Below are 17,826 nucleotides of genomic sequence, written 5' to 3' on the forward strand. Positions count from 1 at the left end.
CGAAGTTGGTTTGGTTGCCATACCCTAGGGTAAAAGAGCAATAAGTCATTTAGTGGGTACTGGGTAGTGTATGCAAAATAAGACCACTTTTATGAGTAAATTTTATATAAAAAATTAATACTTTTTTATGGTTAATATTAATCTTGGAAATCACAAACCAATACAAGGAAAAATATACAAGTTCTATTGTGATAAGGAATTTTGATTGGGAAAACTTTTGTTGTCGAGTGGAGGAAGGAATCCCTACCTGCTCTATTGAATCAAATCTTGAAAACCCTACCTGCTCTGCTTTTCTGTTTTTCTGGTCTCACGTAGGCAAGTTTCCTATTTGATCAGAGAGTGAACCTTTTTCCTTGGCATGTATATACTAGTGTAGCTATATGCTTGTGAATTAACTTGTAGTCTACATATTCTCAGCCCTGGTCCATGCAAGCAAGGTCAGTCTTAGCTTTTCAAACTAAAATCCATTGGGTTTGAAGTGTGAACAAGCACAAGCCCATTCATACCTTGTGCTGAAGTTTATTTTATTATAATGGGGGTAACGAGGATCCAACACTAGACCATTTGGTCAAAATGACTTCGATACAATCTCAAAAAACCATTCAACCTAAAAGCTTTAATTGTTAGGTGAGATCCTTGAATAGGTTGATATTCTCTAACATATTTTGGGTGTTAGAATTGCCTAATTACTATTGTTGGTAATCATGTGAGAATAAAGGATCGCCCTATTGATTATCAGCAAGTAATCCGGACTGATCATGTCCATGTCTCTCTCAAATATACATGTTCTTGATTATGTGGTGTCAAGTCACCCTGGTGACGAGGGGTGACTGGAGACATTTCTATTTGGAGAAGCTTCAATTCCTTGTAATATTAGTTGTGTGGCAATGTTAGTATGTTTATTATAATTGGTTGATACATCTTAACAGGATCCTACAATGAAAACTTTGATTGCTCCTTCCCAATGTAAAACACTTTGGAATAAATTCCAAACGGATACAGAGCACATTGTTAATCATGCCAATTCTGTCATTCAAGCCAAGCTCATGGCCAAGAAGGCCCAAGAAGAGGCTGATGCTGCTAATGAGAAGGCTAACCAAATGGCTGAGCAGGCACGCAGAGAGGTTATTGCTCTCAAAAAAGAAGCCGAGGAAGCTATAAAAAAGGCTTTTGAAGATGCCAAGATTGCTAAAGCCGACGCTGAACAGGCAAAGAAGGCGGCAACTGTTGCTGAGAGAGCCTACAATGTAAGTTTAATATACTTTACCTATTTCTCAATTATTCTACAATATATATATATATTTTGTTGTCAAGAATTGAATTTTAGAGTTATGATATTTTTTTGGAAGGCCCAGTTTAGAAAGAGTACAAATACAAATATAGGTTTAGAAATACAAAATATATAAAAAAGCTTTGCACTGCACATATTTATATTTACAGTCCTTCCAAACTGAGCCTAAAGGAAAAAATATTTTCAAAAGGAAAATGAATTACAGAACGATCAGCCCCACGCAAAAAGAAGCTGATATCAACATGTAAAAGCATCCAAATATCAAACTAGCCCCAACAAAATAAAACTCAAAGCAAGACACCCACAAAACCAACCTTGCCCCAACCAATGCCAAAAATTGGATACCAGACTAGGGACACTTTTGATATTATACAATTTTTTTCTAGTGCCCAATACTACGGTTTGATTGTCTATTTATAGTTTGTTTATGTTTATAATTTCAAATTCATTGCATAAATAGGATTAGAGTTATTGAATTGGAATAGGATATGATAGCTTAGTTTGAGTCCTAATAAGATTATTAAATCTAACAGTTTGACTCTTAGGATTATTATGAGTTTAGAGTCAAAAAATATATATGGACATTTTACGCACCCTCTAAGTGATTTCAAGTATTTTCTCTCTTTTTCTATTCCTATTTTCTTTCTTATTCCTTCAAGAAGCCATTACAATTGATGGAGGATGATTTGGCCCGACCTCGCAGTACGGGTACACGTGGGCGTGACCTTGCTCAAACAGTGACTCAGCATGACAGTGCAATGAGCGTGAACACAACTCAGAGGGAAAGTCTCACCGAGTACAGCTTGGCAACTCGGCGGGTAAACTACTCACCGGGAGCTGCCTTACCTGCACCTCCTCCCCAGGGTTAAGGCACTTCGGGACGTCCTGACCTCTCTTAAGGACCGAGCTCCCCCCAATGGACCTCAGACCACTCCCAGGCAAGAACACACCGATCCATCTCTTGACACCCCGAGGCATGGACACCTCGAGTCAGCCAGCTCAGCATAACCTGCTACAGGCAGCTCATCACTCAAGAGACAGCCCAGCTCAAGGTGATCCGCGGAAGGGCAGTTCGGTATACCGCAGGAAAGCTCCCTGCTCGACTGCCGTACCCGAAAAATCTGTGGATAGCAAACATATCCCACGTCAGATAGTGCCGCGCCTGTCACCTTCAGAAAGGTGTCTCGCGCCTGACAGGCACGTACCCTGCAGCGACGGCCCCGCGCGTGCCACCTCAACCTTGCCTGTAGCGGCTGTGGCAAGCTGACAGTGGCGGTTATACCTGCCCTGTCAGAAGTCAAAGGGCCTGAAGTAATGGGATTCGGTTATAAGGGGATCATTCTCAAGGAACAAGGTGTCTTCGAATCACTTGCGCAACCTTCACTCTTAGCCTTCCGTTTCCCTTCTCTTCTTGCACACAGTATTGACTTAATCATCGGAGCGTTCCAGCCGGGAAACCCCCCGGGAGTTCTTCCTCTTTCCTCTCGTCCCAGGTACCTCTCAGGAGCCACGCGAGAGCCATCTAGGAGTGACCGGATCGCGCAACATCATTTGGCGCCGTTTGTGGGAAATGCTTCAAAAGGCCTTTCTCCCTAAACTTTTGCAGTTATTTTCTTCCTTGAAAAAATCCAACACTCATGGCTTCTTCTAGAAACGTCGAACGAAGCACGGAAATGGATAACTCCAGGGAACAACCCCAGCTCCCTACTGTCTGTATCGGACAGTTCACCGTCCCCCTCTCGGCGGACGGAATCCCCAGCTTAAATATGCCTCTTACAGTGGCACCTGTCGTCGCCCTACTCCCTGCTACAGTCGGAGGGACGTTCACCGAACCTTCGGTCGTGCCCCCGGCGGCCATCCCGAATCAAGTGGAGGACTTAATGCAATGCATGCGGGCCATGCAGGCCCAAATGCAATAGTTCCAGCAACTTCAGTTCTATCAACAGCATATGCTACACCAGGTCTCCTAGTACCAGTATCAATAGCAGTTTCCCCAGTTGCCTTAGCCTCAGCTTCAGCAATCACAGCTTCCCCCTCGACACCCGGTCTTGCAGTGAGCTGGGTCTCACCGACAGGAGGAGCACCCGCCTCGCCGAGGAGAGTCCCCCCAAAACCCTCCAAGGAGCCAGGCCTCCACCCACGGCAGACAAGAAAGACCAGTCGCCCCGACCTCACCACAGGCAGTCAGGTCGGGAGGACCTCAGCTCGGCAGGCCCACATCACCTCGACCCTCGAGGCCCGGTACCCCATTCCTGGAAAACCGATTCGAAGCCTTAGCCGCAGGTTCCAAGCAAGAGCCCTTTGTCCGAAGTCATCACTAGCGGCTAGAGCCATTTCCCGCACACACCATTCCTAACAGTACAGAAGCGAGCAGCACGAATTCCGAGCCCGCCAAAAAGCAGAGACGCCGCCGCCAAGCTTGTCGGTCTGCTACCCGCGACCTACCCGAACTCAGAGGCAAAGAAGAGGTAAGCTCGGGCGAGGTCAAAGCGCCCATTCTTTCAATTCAATCCCCCCTATCTCCCGAGCTACTGGCAGTCCCAATGCCTAAAGATTTCAAGCTCCCCCCTCTTGATAAGTATGACGGGTCTTTCGACCCAAATGATCACATAGATGCCTTCCAGTCACAGATGCACCTAGCAAGAGCAAGTGAGTCGTGTATGTGCGTGGCCTTCTCCACCACCTTCAGGGGAGTAGCCCACACATGGTACTGGAACCTGACGCCCGGATCAATAAGAAGTTGGGCGCAGTTCGCGCAAGTTTTCACGTCCCACTTTGTTACCAGTAAGTGGTGCCCGCGGACTGAAGAGATCCTCCTCAACATAGTGCAGAGAGAAGGAGAATCCATCCGGGGCTACGTTAAGCGGTTCAACGATGCTTGCTTTCAGATATCGCGCCTGGACCCCGCCGTGCGCTTTACAGCAGCTAAGAAAGGTGTGGCACACAAGGAGTTCAAATGGCACATGGTCGTCAACCAACCAGCGACCATAACTGAATTTCTTAAGCTCGCGGACAAGTTCATAGCAACCGAGGAGGAGATCAACCAAAAGGGCGAGAGTGCGCCTAAAAAGAGGAAGAGGGAAGGAGAGCCTTCCAGCCAAGGGGACAGCCGAAGGAAAAAGGATGCAACTTGGGGGGCAAAGCCAGGACAGTCGTTCCGAGCTCCTGCGGCGGACTAAACCGATTACACCCCACTGAATATGAAGCGGGCCGAAATCCTGATGGCGATCAAGGACGCTTCGTATGTGAAGTGGCCACCTTGTCTGAGGGGGAATCCCAATGAAAGAAATAAGAGTCTGTATTGCAGTTTTCACAAAGATCATGGTCACAATACCGAGAGTTGTAAAAACCTCCGCGATGAGATAGAGGAGCTCATCCGTCGCGGATATTTGAGAAACATTGTACAAAATAATAATAACAATAGTAATAGAGCAAGTCGGCAAGGGAAGCACGGTAAGGATGCTCCCGAGTCCAGCAGCAGGCCGGTCGATCAACCACAGAGGCAGCCTCCGGAGGAGAGGCCAGTTCGGGGGACCATCCACATGATAGTGGGAGGTTCGATCGTTGCGGGTTGCACTTCAACAGTAGCTCGGACGTCAGTTCGTGAGGCCACCCGGGAAGAGCAGAACCCCCCAAAGCGACCGAAGATGGAAGATCCAATTTTCTTCACAGAAGACGATGCGCGAGGGGTCCACTATCCCCACGATGATGCGCTCGTAATAAAGCTAAGAATCAACGACTTCGAGGTCATGCGCGTACTCGTTGACTCAAGCAACTCAGCCAACATCCTTTTCAAAGCTGCGTTCAACCAGCTTTAGTTGCAGAGAAGCGACCTGAAGCCTACAGACACTCCTTTTGTGGGCTTCAGCGGAGAAGAAGTCCGTCCCCTTGGGAAAATAATAGTACCTATAGAAGTTGGCACATGGCCTTGTGTGGACAGTTTCAACCACGACTTCCTGGTGGTCGCGACCCCCTCCCCCTACAATGCCATAATAGGTCGACCAATCACCCATATCCAACGGGCGGTGGTCTCCACTTACCATTTGGCTATGAAGTTCCCAACAGACTTCGGTGTGGGGGTAGCGCGGGGCGACCAGCTCGAGTCCCGCAAGTGCTATGTTGTCGCCCTGAAGGGGAAAACCAAGGTGGCCAACAACCTCGAACTGGAGCGGCCCACGGAGCAAGGCGAAGAGCGAGCTGCGCCCACAGAAGAAACAGCTGCTGTCCCAACCTCAGCAATAGACCCAGCTCGGACGCTTCAGATTGGCACTTCTGTCCAGGAGCCCCTACGATCCGAACTGGTAAGCTTCTTACTTCAAAATTTAGATATTTTTGCATGGTCCGCAGCAGAGATGCCCAGTATAGACCCCGAACTCATAACTCACAAGCTAAATACTAATCCTGTAATTAGGCCCATTAAACAGAAGAAATGCAACCTAGCCCCAGAGCGGTGGAAAGCGGTCGACGAGGAGGTCAAAAAGCTCTTCGCAGCTGACTTCATAAGAGAAGTCCACTACCCGAGCTGGGTAGCTAACCCCGTCTTGGTAAAGAAGGCCAATGGCAAGTGGCGCATGTGCGTTGACTACACCGACCTGAACCGGGCTTGCCCAAAAGACTGGTTCCCACTCCCCAGAATCGACCACTTGGTGGACGCGACCTCAGGGCATGAGTTGCTAAGTTTCTTGGACGCCTATTCGGGCTATAACCAAATTAAGATGGACCCGGCGGACGAAGAAAAGACTGCCTTCATCACGGAATTCGGCCTGTACTGTTACAAGGTCATGCCCTTCGGGTTGAAAAACGCAGGGGCAACCTTTCAAAGGCTTGTAAATAAATTGTTTGCGCTGATAATCGGCAGAAAAGTAGAATGCTATGTAGATGACATGGTTGTCAAAACTTAATTCTCACATGAATTAATACAAGATTTGCATTCTGTTTTTGAAATTTTGCGTAAGTTTAATATGAGACTGAACCCAAACAAATGTGTATTTGGTGTGACCTCGGGCAAGTTCCTAGGATACATCGTTAACCGGCGCGGCATTGAAGCCAACCTGGATAAGATTAAGGCCATTTTAGATATGAGACCACCCCGGAAGTTGAAAGAGGTTCAGAGGTTGAACGGCCGTATAGCCGCCCTGAGCCGCTTCATGTCCAAATCGGCGGACCGCTGTCTGCCGTTCTTTAAGGCAATTAAGAGCAAAGGGTTCGAATGGACCCAAGACTACCAGCTCACGTTCGACGAGCTCAAGAAATACCTTGTTAGTGTGCCAACCTTAACCCAGCCCGAGGAGGGTGAGGTTTTAGAATTGTACCTCTCAGTGAGCGACGGAGTGGTCAGTTCGGTGCTAATAAAGGAAGTAGATCGGGTTCAACGACCCATCTATTACGTTACCAAATATTGCAGGGTGCAGAGACAAGATACCTAGAGGTAGAAAAGCTAGCATATGCAATGGTAATTGCAGCTCGGAAGCTCCGCCCGTACTTCCAAGCTCATACTGTTATCGTCCTCACCAACAAATCTCTGAAGCAAGTATTACTTAAGCCCGAAGTCTCTGGTCGGTTGACGAAGTGGGCCGTTGAGCTCAACGAGTACGACTTCCAGTACAAGCCGCAAACTTCCATCAAGGCCCAAGCCTTAGCAGATTTCATAGCTGAATTTACATTCAGCTCCGAAGTCCCTAGGCCGGTTGAGCACAAGGCCCCCAGCTCGGTTGAGCCCGAAGCTCCCAGGCCAGTCGAGTCCGAACCCCGTGAGGTAGCAGCCAGTGTGGCATCACTCCTAGCTCGACCAACTGTGAGCTGGGATGAGGAGCCCTGGATCCTTTACGTAGATGGCTCCTCGAACCAACAATGCAGCGGAGCCGGAATAGTTCTACGTGGCCCAAGCGGCACGAGACTGGAGTACGCACTACGCTTCGAGTTCGCGGCATCTAACAATGAAGCAGAGTACGAGGTGTTGATAGCTGGACTAGCCCTAGCCAGAGAAGTAAAAGAAAAGCACATTGTTATCTGCAGCGACTCCCAACTCGTGGTCAACCAGGTCACCGGCGAGACGAAGCTCGCGAGCCAACCATGATTGCCTACTTGACGAAAGTTAGAGAGGCCCTACTCAACTTCTAGTTACACTTCATCAGGCAGATACCAAGGTCAGAGAACACTGAGGCCGACGCCTTGTCCAGATTAGCCAGGGCCAGCGACATCACCATGAGGATTGTGCACATAGAGGACTTGCCCTGGCCTAGCATTCTCAGGGGGGCAGAGGAGGTCGCTCCCGTCGTTCAAGCAGAGCCGAGTTGGATTGACCCACTCGCGAGCTTCCTGCTACACGGGACCCTCCCTGCAGATCGCAATGCAGCCAGAAGGGTGCAGCGCCAGGCAGCCACATACGTCATGATAGACGAACAGCTGTACAGGAGATCCTACACGCTCCCCTATCTGCGTTGCATGCGACCTACCGAAGCCGAGCCCGTACTCCACGACACTCATGAGGGATTATGCGGCGGACACTTGGGGGGCAGGGCCCTCGCCCAGAAGGCACTTCGACAGGGGTATTATTGGCCAACAATGAAAGCAGGTGCTATCGAGTTCGTCAGAAAATGTGACAAATGCCAGAGACATGCCAATATTCACCATCAACCCGCTGTCGACCTGAAGTATCTCACTAGCCCGTGGCCCTTTGCACAATGGGGCATCGATCTACTCGGGCCATTCCTGCCAGCAACGGGTGGAAGGAAGTTCTTAGTAGTGACAGTGAACTACTTTACCAAGTGGGTAGAGGCCGAACCCCTTGTAATGATCACAGCCCGAAATGTCCAAAACTTCTTTTGGAAGAACATCGTGTGCCGCTTTGGATTACTTCGGGTATTGATTTCTGACAACAGCAAGCAGTTCAAGGATATCAAGTTCCAAGACTGGTGCTAGGACATGGGAATCCGACAGAACTTTATTTCAGTCGCACACCCTCAAGAAAACGGTCAGGCCGAAGTCACGAACAGAGCCATCCTCCGTGGACTAAAGGCATGACTGGACCGAGCCAAAGGACTATGGGCAGAGGAACTACCCAGTGTTCTATGGGCCTACCAGACCACAGAGAAGACCACCACGGGAGAAACACCCATCAATCTCACCTACGGCACTAAAGCAGCGATTCCCGCAGAGATCGAAGTACCCACGCTACGATTAGAAGCATACAGTGATCAGACAAACGAAGATGGGCTACGTACCAACCTCGATCTACTCGATGAAGGGACCTCGCGTACATCAGGATAGCAGCCTACCAGCAGAGAGTAGCTCGGTACTATAACGCCAGGGTCAAGAAGCGGAATCTCCGCATTGATGACCTGGTCCTTCATAAAGTCATGGTACCTGAGCCCGGCACTGGAAAGCTCGGGTCCAACTGGGAAGGTCCCTATCGATTGAAGCGAGTGCTCGGGGAAGGAACTTACGAGCTCAAAACCCTCGAAGGGAAACAAGTACCTCGGGCATTGAATACTATCAACCTAAGACAATACTATCTATAAGAATTGAGTAGGCCACGAGCCACTCTCAAAGCCTAAGGGCCAAAATACCGAGCTAACATGATCTCGGCACAACAGGACCCAGTCGCCTCTATGGCATGGGCAGACTCCGAAAGTGGGCCACGAGCCACTCCTCCAGCCTAAGGGCTGAAATGCAAAGCCAATGAAGGAACCTCGGCAGCATACAAAGTTAAGTTGCCCCATCAACAAGAACTAAGTACTTGCAGTATCTGAGGTGCAGGCGGCTCGGGCACGAACCTTACGACAAATAGCCAGCCCTGGCATGCGAAGAGTTAAACCCATGAGGACAACTGACAGCAGGCTACCTTAGGTGTAGACAAGTCAGGCATGTGCCCTACTATATCCCTCACCCTGACATACACAAGGCTACCCCTACTAAATAGTTCGGGGCCACGATGGCCAATTAAGGAACACCCACTTCGGAAGTTCAATGCGGTAGGCTAACAGCTCGGAGTGAATGACCACTTCGACAAAATAAATTGCACAAGCTTTTGGCAAAAAGAAAAAATCTTTTCATTGCAGAAAATCCATTACATAAACTCCATTAAGGAACGTCTTGGTTACAAGAGAGAAAAAGGGGGAAGATTAAGTTTACAAATACGAGAGCAAACTACTTTGGAAGCTCGTCGCCTCTGTTACGGACCTCCTCGGGGGCAGTAACTGGGCCAACATCCTCTGCCTCATCTTCGGCACCCTCATCTTCGGAATCTGGATCATCTTTGGACTGACGCACGATGTCGTCAGTGATTCGCGAAGTGGTGATGGCGCTCGTATCCAGGTCGGGGTAGAGATGCCTGATCAGCCACCGATTAAGCTTGAAGCCCTTACGGTAGGCCTCCATCATCACGTTGTCAAACCTTGAAGAATTGACGTAGTCAAGGATGACCTAAGTCTTGGCCTCCTCGAGAGCACCCTCGAAGATTGCAGTCTTCTCTCTTATGTCCTCCTGGAGGTACTCCACTTCATGCTCCAGCTTCCCCTTCGCCTCCTTGAGGCCTTGCACCTCGAGCTTCAAGGCGTCCTGCTCAGCCTTGAGGCTGTTCACCTCGAGCCCTAAGGCCTCCTGACTGACCTTGAGACCATTCACCTCGGCCCTCAGCTTGTCCTTGTCTCGGGCCAGCTCCCCCTTCTCCGCCATTAACACCACGATGAAGCTCTTTTGAGCCGAGGCGTCACTCTCCAGGCGGTGGACCTGGCAGCGAGCTGCCCTCAACTCGGTATGGGCTGTGCGAGATGACTTCTCAGCCTCCAGAGCCCGCTTTAGGTGCCGATCTGACTGAAGAGTCAAGGCGCGAATGGCAGTGTTCACCTGCAAAAGGAAAACCAGTCAGAAGGGAAACCAAAAAAAAAAAAAGAAAAAGAAAAGAAAAGAGAGACTCAGCACCATAGCATGAGTGGCAGCTCGGGCACCGAGCTGACCAGGAGTGAGTTCGGCCCACTCGCTGACCTCCCCCGGGTATGCAGCCAGCTTGCTCTTCTCCAGGCTGCGCTGGGGGTTCAGAACAGTTTGACTCCCTTGGCCCTCTGAGCTGGATGCCGTCATCTGCACGTCGTGAGTGGAACTCTAAGAGGCCTCGGCGGCCACCTCGGCAGGACAAACCCCGGCAGCAGCCTCTATAGCACGAGCCTTGGCAACACTCTCAATAGCAGGCTCAGTAGGCTTGGCAAGAGGTTCGGTGGGCCTAACAACAGGCTCCGCTACCACCTCGGGCCCTTGAGGCACCGCCTCTCCTTCCAAATTGATGACAGGCTTCGCTGCCACCTCGGGTCCTGGAGCTGAAGTCTGTGGAGGTTGAGCCTCGATTGAAGCTCGCGGGGACTCAACACGCGCCTTCTTGGCTACGTTTTTCTTTCTCTTCATCTGGCGGAAGAGCTTCTGGTTGTCTATTCTCTCCGCCTCCATGGGACCTGCATCAAAACATGACATCAGTAACCCGAAGTAAACATACGAACAGAAAGCCAAAGTAAAGGAAAACCTACCCGGGCTCAAGCTCTCCTCAGAAGTGAAGTCTTCATAATCCAACCCGAGCTGAGCCAGTGATTGGAGCACCTTCTTGGTCTTCCCGTCTAGGATGACACCGGAGTCTTGAATGGCTATCCTCCAATCGGTGGGGAAGGGCCACCCCGTACTGCTCCGGACTACGAAGTAGTCCCGCTTCCAAGCTAGGACTTTGCTCAGGAGCTTGTGCATGAGTTTAAAACCCGGGCGGGGGCACAGGTAGTAGAATCGCCTGTGCCCGGGGAGAGCACCCAAAACGCTCTTTTTTATGGCCAAAATGGTGCTGAGAATATGTAAATCTAGGGAGAGGGAACGGTCAAAGCAAAGAGAGATGGACCCCACCACATTCCGTATGGAGTTTGGGTGGAGTTGGTCCAGGGTAATGTTGAAGTGTACCAACACCTCAATGATTAAAGGGTGAAGAGGAAGTCGGAGCCCGGCTATCAGTTGCTCCCTGAAGATAACGATCTCGTTAGGACCGTGCTCCCATGGGAAGTTGCCGGTGGGAAGGCTATACGAATATTCATTAGGGAGGCGGAACCTCTGTATGAGGTCCTGAAGCCTCTCCGAGGTCATTATGAAAGGGCCAAACTGATCTGGCTCCCGACCTCGGTGGGAGGCGGATGGCAAATGACCCGAAGCCAACCGAACTTCGGATGGCTGAGCAGTAGAGGAGCCACCCCGAGCCGAGGTGCCTATCTCGGGCTTGTTGATAAGGCTGTCTACGCTAGACGACATAGCAGACTAGAGGGAAGAGACAAATTGAAAAAGGGAAGGAAGCTCGGGAGGGCTCACCAAAAGAAACGCAATCGGACTAGGAGAACAAGACGAACTGGAAGACCCAAGCTAAGAGTCCCCCGACGCGAGCTCAAACACTGATGACAAGAACTTTGTGGCGAAGAATATGGCCAAGGGTCTCCCTATTTATAGCCATAGCTGCAGGTTCCTCGAGGTGAAAGCGGTTTAGCGCGTTTTTTACGTCCACGAAGTCCAAATCGCGTGAGGTCCGCGCGTAATCTAGATGCGACTCGGGACCTTTTTTTATCAAATCGGGCGCTAAACCGGTCCAGCTGGATGGAGTGCACGACAAAGCGGCATGAATACCAACGCCAAATCCACTCGGCGTGTCATGACCTCCCCGCGCTGGGTCATCACCGCCAGCGCGGGGAGTGGGGAGCAATTGATGGAGGGTGATTTGGCCCGACCTCGCAGCACGGGTACACGTGGGCATGACCTTGCTCAAACAGTGACTCAGTATGACAGTGCAACGAGCGTGAACACAACTCGGAGGGAAAGTCCCACCGAGTACAGCTCAGCAACTCGACGGGTAAACTACTCGCCGGGAGCTGCCTTACCCGCACCTCCTCCCCGGGGTTAAGGCACTTCGGGACGTCCCGAGTTCGGGATGTCCTGACCTCACTTAAAGACCAAGCTCCCCCCAATGGACCTCGGGCCACTCCCAGGCAGGAAAGCACCGATCCATCTCTGGACACCCCGAGGCATGGACACCTTGGGTCAGCCAGCTCGGCATAACCTGCTACAGGCAGCTCATCACTCAAGAGACAGCCCAGCTCCGGGTGATCTGCGGAAGGGCAGTTTGGTATACTGTAGGAAAGCTTCCTGCTCGACCGCCGTACCCGAAAAATCTATGGATAGCAGACATGTCCCTTGTCAGATAGTGTCGCGCCTGTCACCTTCAGAAAGGTGTCTCGCGCCTGACAGGCACGTACCCTCTAGCGACGGCCCCGCGCGTGCCACCTCAGCCATGCTTGTAGCGGCTGTGGCAGGCTGACAATGGCGGTTATACCTGCCCTGTCAGAAGTCAAAGGGCCTGAAGCAATGGGATTCGGTTATAAGGGGATCATTCTCAAGGAACAAGGTATCTTCAAATCACTTGCGCAACCTTCACTCTTAGCCTTTTGTTTCCCTTCTCTTCTTGCACACAGTACTGACTTAATCATTGGAGCGTTCCCGCCGGGAAACCCCCCGGGAGTTCTTCCTCTTTTCTCTCGTCTCAGGTACCTCTCAGGAGCCACGCGAGTGGCAGCTAGGAGTGACCGGATAGCACAACATCAACAACTATCAACAACCATAAAGTTCTGATCAAAGCTAATGCTTTATTCACCCTGCTCTCAAAAAGTGAACAATTTTATAGGCCTAGGGTATCTTCTAAACAATCTTACATGTCTAGAATCAATGAGGATTGGATTTTTGAACCATATGATGGGTCTCTGTTTGACTTATTTGAGAAGATGGTGGAAGAAAACAGATCTAATAATGTTGGACTATGGGAGTAAGGTTTTCAAACATGTTAGAATATAAAAGGAAATACCAGATTTTAAAGGAGATGATTCACAAGCATTCTTTGATTGGGTTGTTGAACTAGAAGAATATTTTGAGTGGCATGATATATTTGACAAACAAAGGATTAGATTTGCATGCATGAAATTGACGAGTCATGATAAAGTGTGGTGGAGAACTCTTGAGCAACAACTAGGAAAGGGATGTGATGATCCTATTAGTACATAGATATAGATGAAGAGGAGTTTACAATTAAAGTACATCCCACTAGGCTTCCATGATGATCTATATATGGAGTTAACAAATTTCAAACAAGAGAATAAGTAGCAAGTTATAACAAAGAACTTGAAGTCAATAGGAAGAAGCCACAAAGTTGAAAAGCAAGTAAATGATTCATCGCATGTTGATGCCTATCCTAGAACTGAAGTTGATGATGAAATTAAAGAAGAAAATTTTCAAGCTATAGAAGTTGTAGATACTAAAAATCAAAAGGGTGCAAACCAAGAAAAAGCAAAAATTGCTAGAATTTCCAGCACCCATGATTAGTTTGAGGTTAATGATGAAAAAGAGATAGAGATAGAAGTGAAGCAAGATACAATATGTTAATTATAGTAGATCTTAGTAAGGAAGTAAGTGACTTTACCTTACAGTTCAAGTAGAACCAAATCTAGAATTATAACTTGACATGGCACAAGTTCCACCAACATCAATGGAAGAAGTCCTAGAATTTACTAAGGAACCAAGGGTAGTAGAACACATAGAGATGGTGATTCTTAGGCTAGAGATTGAAGGAAAAAATCCAAATGTTATAGCTGAGATTTTGGATAAGCAAGAGAAAGATTTATCACAATAGTAGGTTGATGATTTATGTGATCAAGAAGCCAACGTTATTGATGATTTAACAAAAATGGTCATGGAAGGCAGTGTTTCAGAAATACAGTTCTTCCAAGATTCTTTTCTATTTATGTGTGTAGCCTCTACTCTATAGTCTAAGCATGTAGCTGTAGGAAGTCCTACTCCTTTTCTCATTGGGGCATATCAACTTTTCTTCAACTTGAGGACTAGTTTTGTTTTTGAACCAGGGGAGAATGATGCAGGAACAGAAGAGACAAAATCAGAATTTTGTGAAATTTTATGCATTTATGTACTTTTGGACACCAAAGACATTTTTGTTATTTTACAATTTTTCTGTAGGGTTCAATAATAGGGCCTGATTCCCTATTTATAGTTTGTTTATGTATAAAATTTTAGAGTCATTACATAAGTAGGATTAGAGTTATTGAGTCTTCTTTGAATTTAATAAGATATGACAACTTAGTTTGAGTCCTATTAGGATATTTGAGTCTAATAGTTTGACTCCTAAGATTATGGACATTTTACACAAAGAACAATGAAGTTTATTGATTTTTTTTCAGATTATGCTAAGTTGGGGCTGTAATAATTGTCCTAGGCTCCTAGTAGTGGATATATAGATAAGACGCATCAGATTTGCCTGTCCATACCAATTGATCCTTAGAACTACTAATTCTGACTTTATAGCTGATTTGCGGGGTTTTGAATATCCTCTTGGACATTGGAGTTATTAGAAAAAGACTATTTACCATTAATGCTTAGGACTTCTTGTAATTGGAAGTCTGTGATTGGATTAGTATTAGCTACGTGGAAAAGTAAGCCATTTGTTGTCCAATTGTGAAACCAATACAAGATCTCACCTAAATCAATTAACCATTATAGCTATCTCCTTGACCATATAAATCGCTTTCAAATATTTATAACAGGTAGGATTAAAACCAGAGAGAGCCGAGGGGGTAGAACCAATAGAGTTCACGACCTTGTATTGGGAATATCTTCTGATGATGCCTCTTCATTTTTCATACTTGTCATCAGAAAATGTTCTCAATATAAAGTCGGGATGTGCTGTGGGATATTGTGGGGCGCCCCCTTACGAGACGATGATGTGAGCTCGAACCAATATACGTCTAACTGTGAAAAAAAAAAAAAAAAAACTGGCCCGTAGAGAGTCATTTTGAAGTAGTTTAAAATACACCTTTATCCTTTATCCTTTATCGTGAAGGCATTGAATCGATGAGCGAATACCCAAACCCCTCTGGTTACAAGGCTTACCAATTTGTTCCCAACTGTGCCAATGATATTCTTGTCGTTGAAGTCAATGTGTAGGCAGTCTTACCCCACAATTGAGAGAGGCTATATTCATGATTTAAGCCCTAATCACTGATGCTGCAATAATGCAACCCAACTGTTGCGCCAAGGCCCACCCTCAGTTAGGGGTGTCCATGAAAAACCAAAAAACTGAAAAATCAAACCGTAAAATGCAGTTAATCGAATCAATCAATTTGGAATTTTTGAAAAATCAAAGGATCGGTTCAGTTTTTGATTAACATATAAAAAAATGACGGTTAGTTGAACCAACCGGTATATATATTTATATGTATATTTTATATATGTCACATATTTTCTATGTATTATATATAAATATATATTCATTATATATATATATATATATACTTATATTATATTTATAATGATCCATTCATAAATATAATATATATTTTTAAAATATTTATAGTATATTATATTTCATTTATTATTTATAATATAATATTACACATATATTTATATAATATATATTATAAATATAAAAATCGAAGAACCGAATCGATCAAAAATCAAAACTGATGGACCAGTTAACCGATAATAATGGTTCGATTTTGGTTTGGCAAAATGAAAAAACTAATATCACCAATTAACTTTTGATAACATAAGTAAAACGGTAAAATGTTTATATGTTTAGAAAAGCGTTTTCAACCAATATTATATATAATATCTATTAAAATCGATCTGACGAAATTATTTAATTGGGACAAAACCATATAGCCAAAATCGGCATAAAACATTAGGTCAATTTAGATAGTCATACTTGGCTGCCAACATCTACCTGCCATAAATTGCAACCATTCATAGCTATCTTGTAGTGTGAGATGTGCGGCTGCTGGAATAAGCATGGGTAAAGAAAGTGAGTAGTAAATCTGAGCCCTCACTGGGCCAGAAGTCAACTCGTTCTTTTGTGCTATGGCTCCATTGGCCACATGACATGGTCTCAATTAACTACAATATATTTCATGGCATTGTTGTTGGGCTCCATGGGGCCACTTGAGATGACAGTAGAAATGACAATTCACATCTCCACCCCACAGATTCCATGATAATTTCGAGAGATATATTCCCAAACAAAAAAAAAAAATAGATACAATATAAGTGAAATATTTTCGAATTGTCCATAAGTCATTTTGTGCAAAGTAGATGATCTGTGGGTTATAAATGTAAGTAGTGCGTCACTGGGTCGGCTCTTTGTTTGAAGGTGACTGAACGAAAATGTTTTCTTTAGGCTCTTTGTTTGTAATGCAATTTCATTTGTATTAATATATATAAATTACATGGCAGTACAAATAAGAAAGTGTAAATTTTAGTTCACTTTTGCTTCGAGTTTTAATTTGAAATTTCTATGGCACTTTACCCAAATTTAAGTTGTTATATGATTTATTTATTTTTATTGATTCACATCTCATAAGGTATATTATCACTGATCCGTCTATGTTTGAGTTGTGTTGTAGCGATTTCCATAAAATGCACTATAAATTTTACCTTAAATTTTTCTTTAATCAACTTCATTTTTTATTTTAGATAAAAAAAAATACAAAGTAAAATTTCTTTTAGAACTTTATTCAATTCATTTGCGCTCCCACTCTTTTTCAGGAAGCGGTAGAAAAGGCCAAACGTGGTTTTTGGGGACGCGTTTTGGATTATTTGATTCTCAAGCCTTTTGAATGGATTGTTAGCCAATAGAGTCAACAGAATTGATTAGTTGGTGCATGCATGGAAAACAAGTGCTGTTAAAAGAGGTTTGTTTGGGAGTACATGACATGGTTTGAAAGTGGTTTCTTACGGAATCCACTCCTCTATCTTTACGTGTGAATAAGAAGCAAAAAAATATATAAAGATATTGTTGTGGACTATTAAATTAGGAGTTTAAAGCATCAATAAGAAAACCGAGTGATCTCCTCATTAAGTAAATAAGGAAATTTAGTTACCAGTGTTTAACTTTCTTTATTTTAATTTATATTTGTATTGTTCTATGTTTCTGTGTGGATGAAAATCTTTGTTTTTGGTTAATAATGTTATTTTTTATGACATTGGAATCCATTATGTATTAAAAGATCATTACTAATATTATAGGATTTTGGTTTTAATAAGATAGTAAAAGAAAAGAGGATGTTTAGTGATTGGTATAATATTAATATGGTGCCTATATTTATTAAATTAATTAGCCATGAAATTTTGAGAGACAATGATTGAATAAATATTATGACTTAAAACAAGTGCACCACCGCTGGATAATGACAATTTTGACATAACTGATAGGGAAACAATTTCTCCAGTTGAATAATGACAAAATCTGGAGGAATTGGTCAAGCCATCACCGCTGGATACATGTTCCAAAATTGGCTGATAAATAAACAATTTTGATTCAGTTTCTTGAAACTTGACTCACTGAGATGGTGAGAAGCTGCAGTATAAACTTCCAGCGTCGACTTGGATATCCACTTGGTGATGTTCATGGAATCTCCAAGAACAAGTGTACATAAATGTGGTGAATTATCTATTCTTCAAATTAGTCT

The 17,826-nt window shown here is 45.5% G+C and overlaps 1 protein-coding gene across 1 annotated transcript in view; it reads left to right on the forward strand.

Moving 5' to 3' along the window:
- The window catches only part of LOC148852376 (protein ROOT HAIR DEFECTIVE 3 homolog 1-like), a 91,116-nt gene extending 74,123 nt beyond the window's left edge, over positions 1–16,993 (forward strand). The window contains exons 21-22 of the mRNA XM_088945786.1: positions 930–1,247; positions 16,904–16,993. Coding sequence (XP_088801912.1) covers positions 930–1,247; positions 16,904–16,993 — 408 coding nt within the window. The remainder of the gene's footprint in view (positions 1–929; positions 1,248–16,903) is intronic.
- The last annotated feature ends 833 nt before the right edge of the window (positions 16,994–17,826 follow it).

Source organism: Nelumbo lutea, chromosome 5 (genome assembly GCF_056320005.1).
Source record: "Nelumbo lutea isolate HS-2025 chromosome 5, American lotus-T2T, whole genome shotgun sequence".
Taxonomy (NCBI): Eukaryota; Viridiplantae; Streptophyta; class Magnoliopsida; order Proteales; family Nelumbonaceae; genus Nelumbo; species Nelumbo lutea.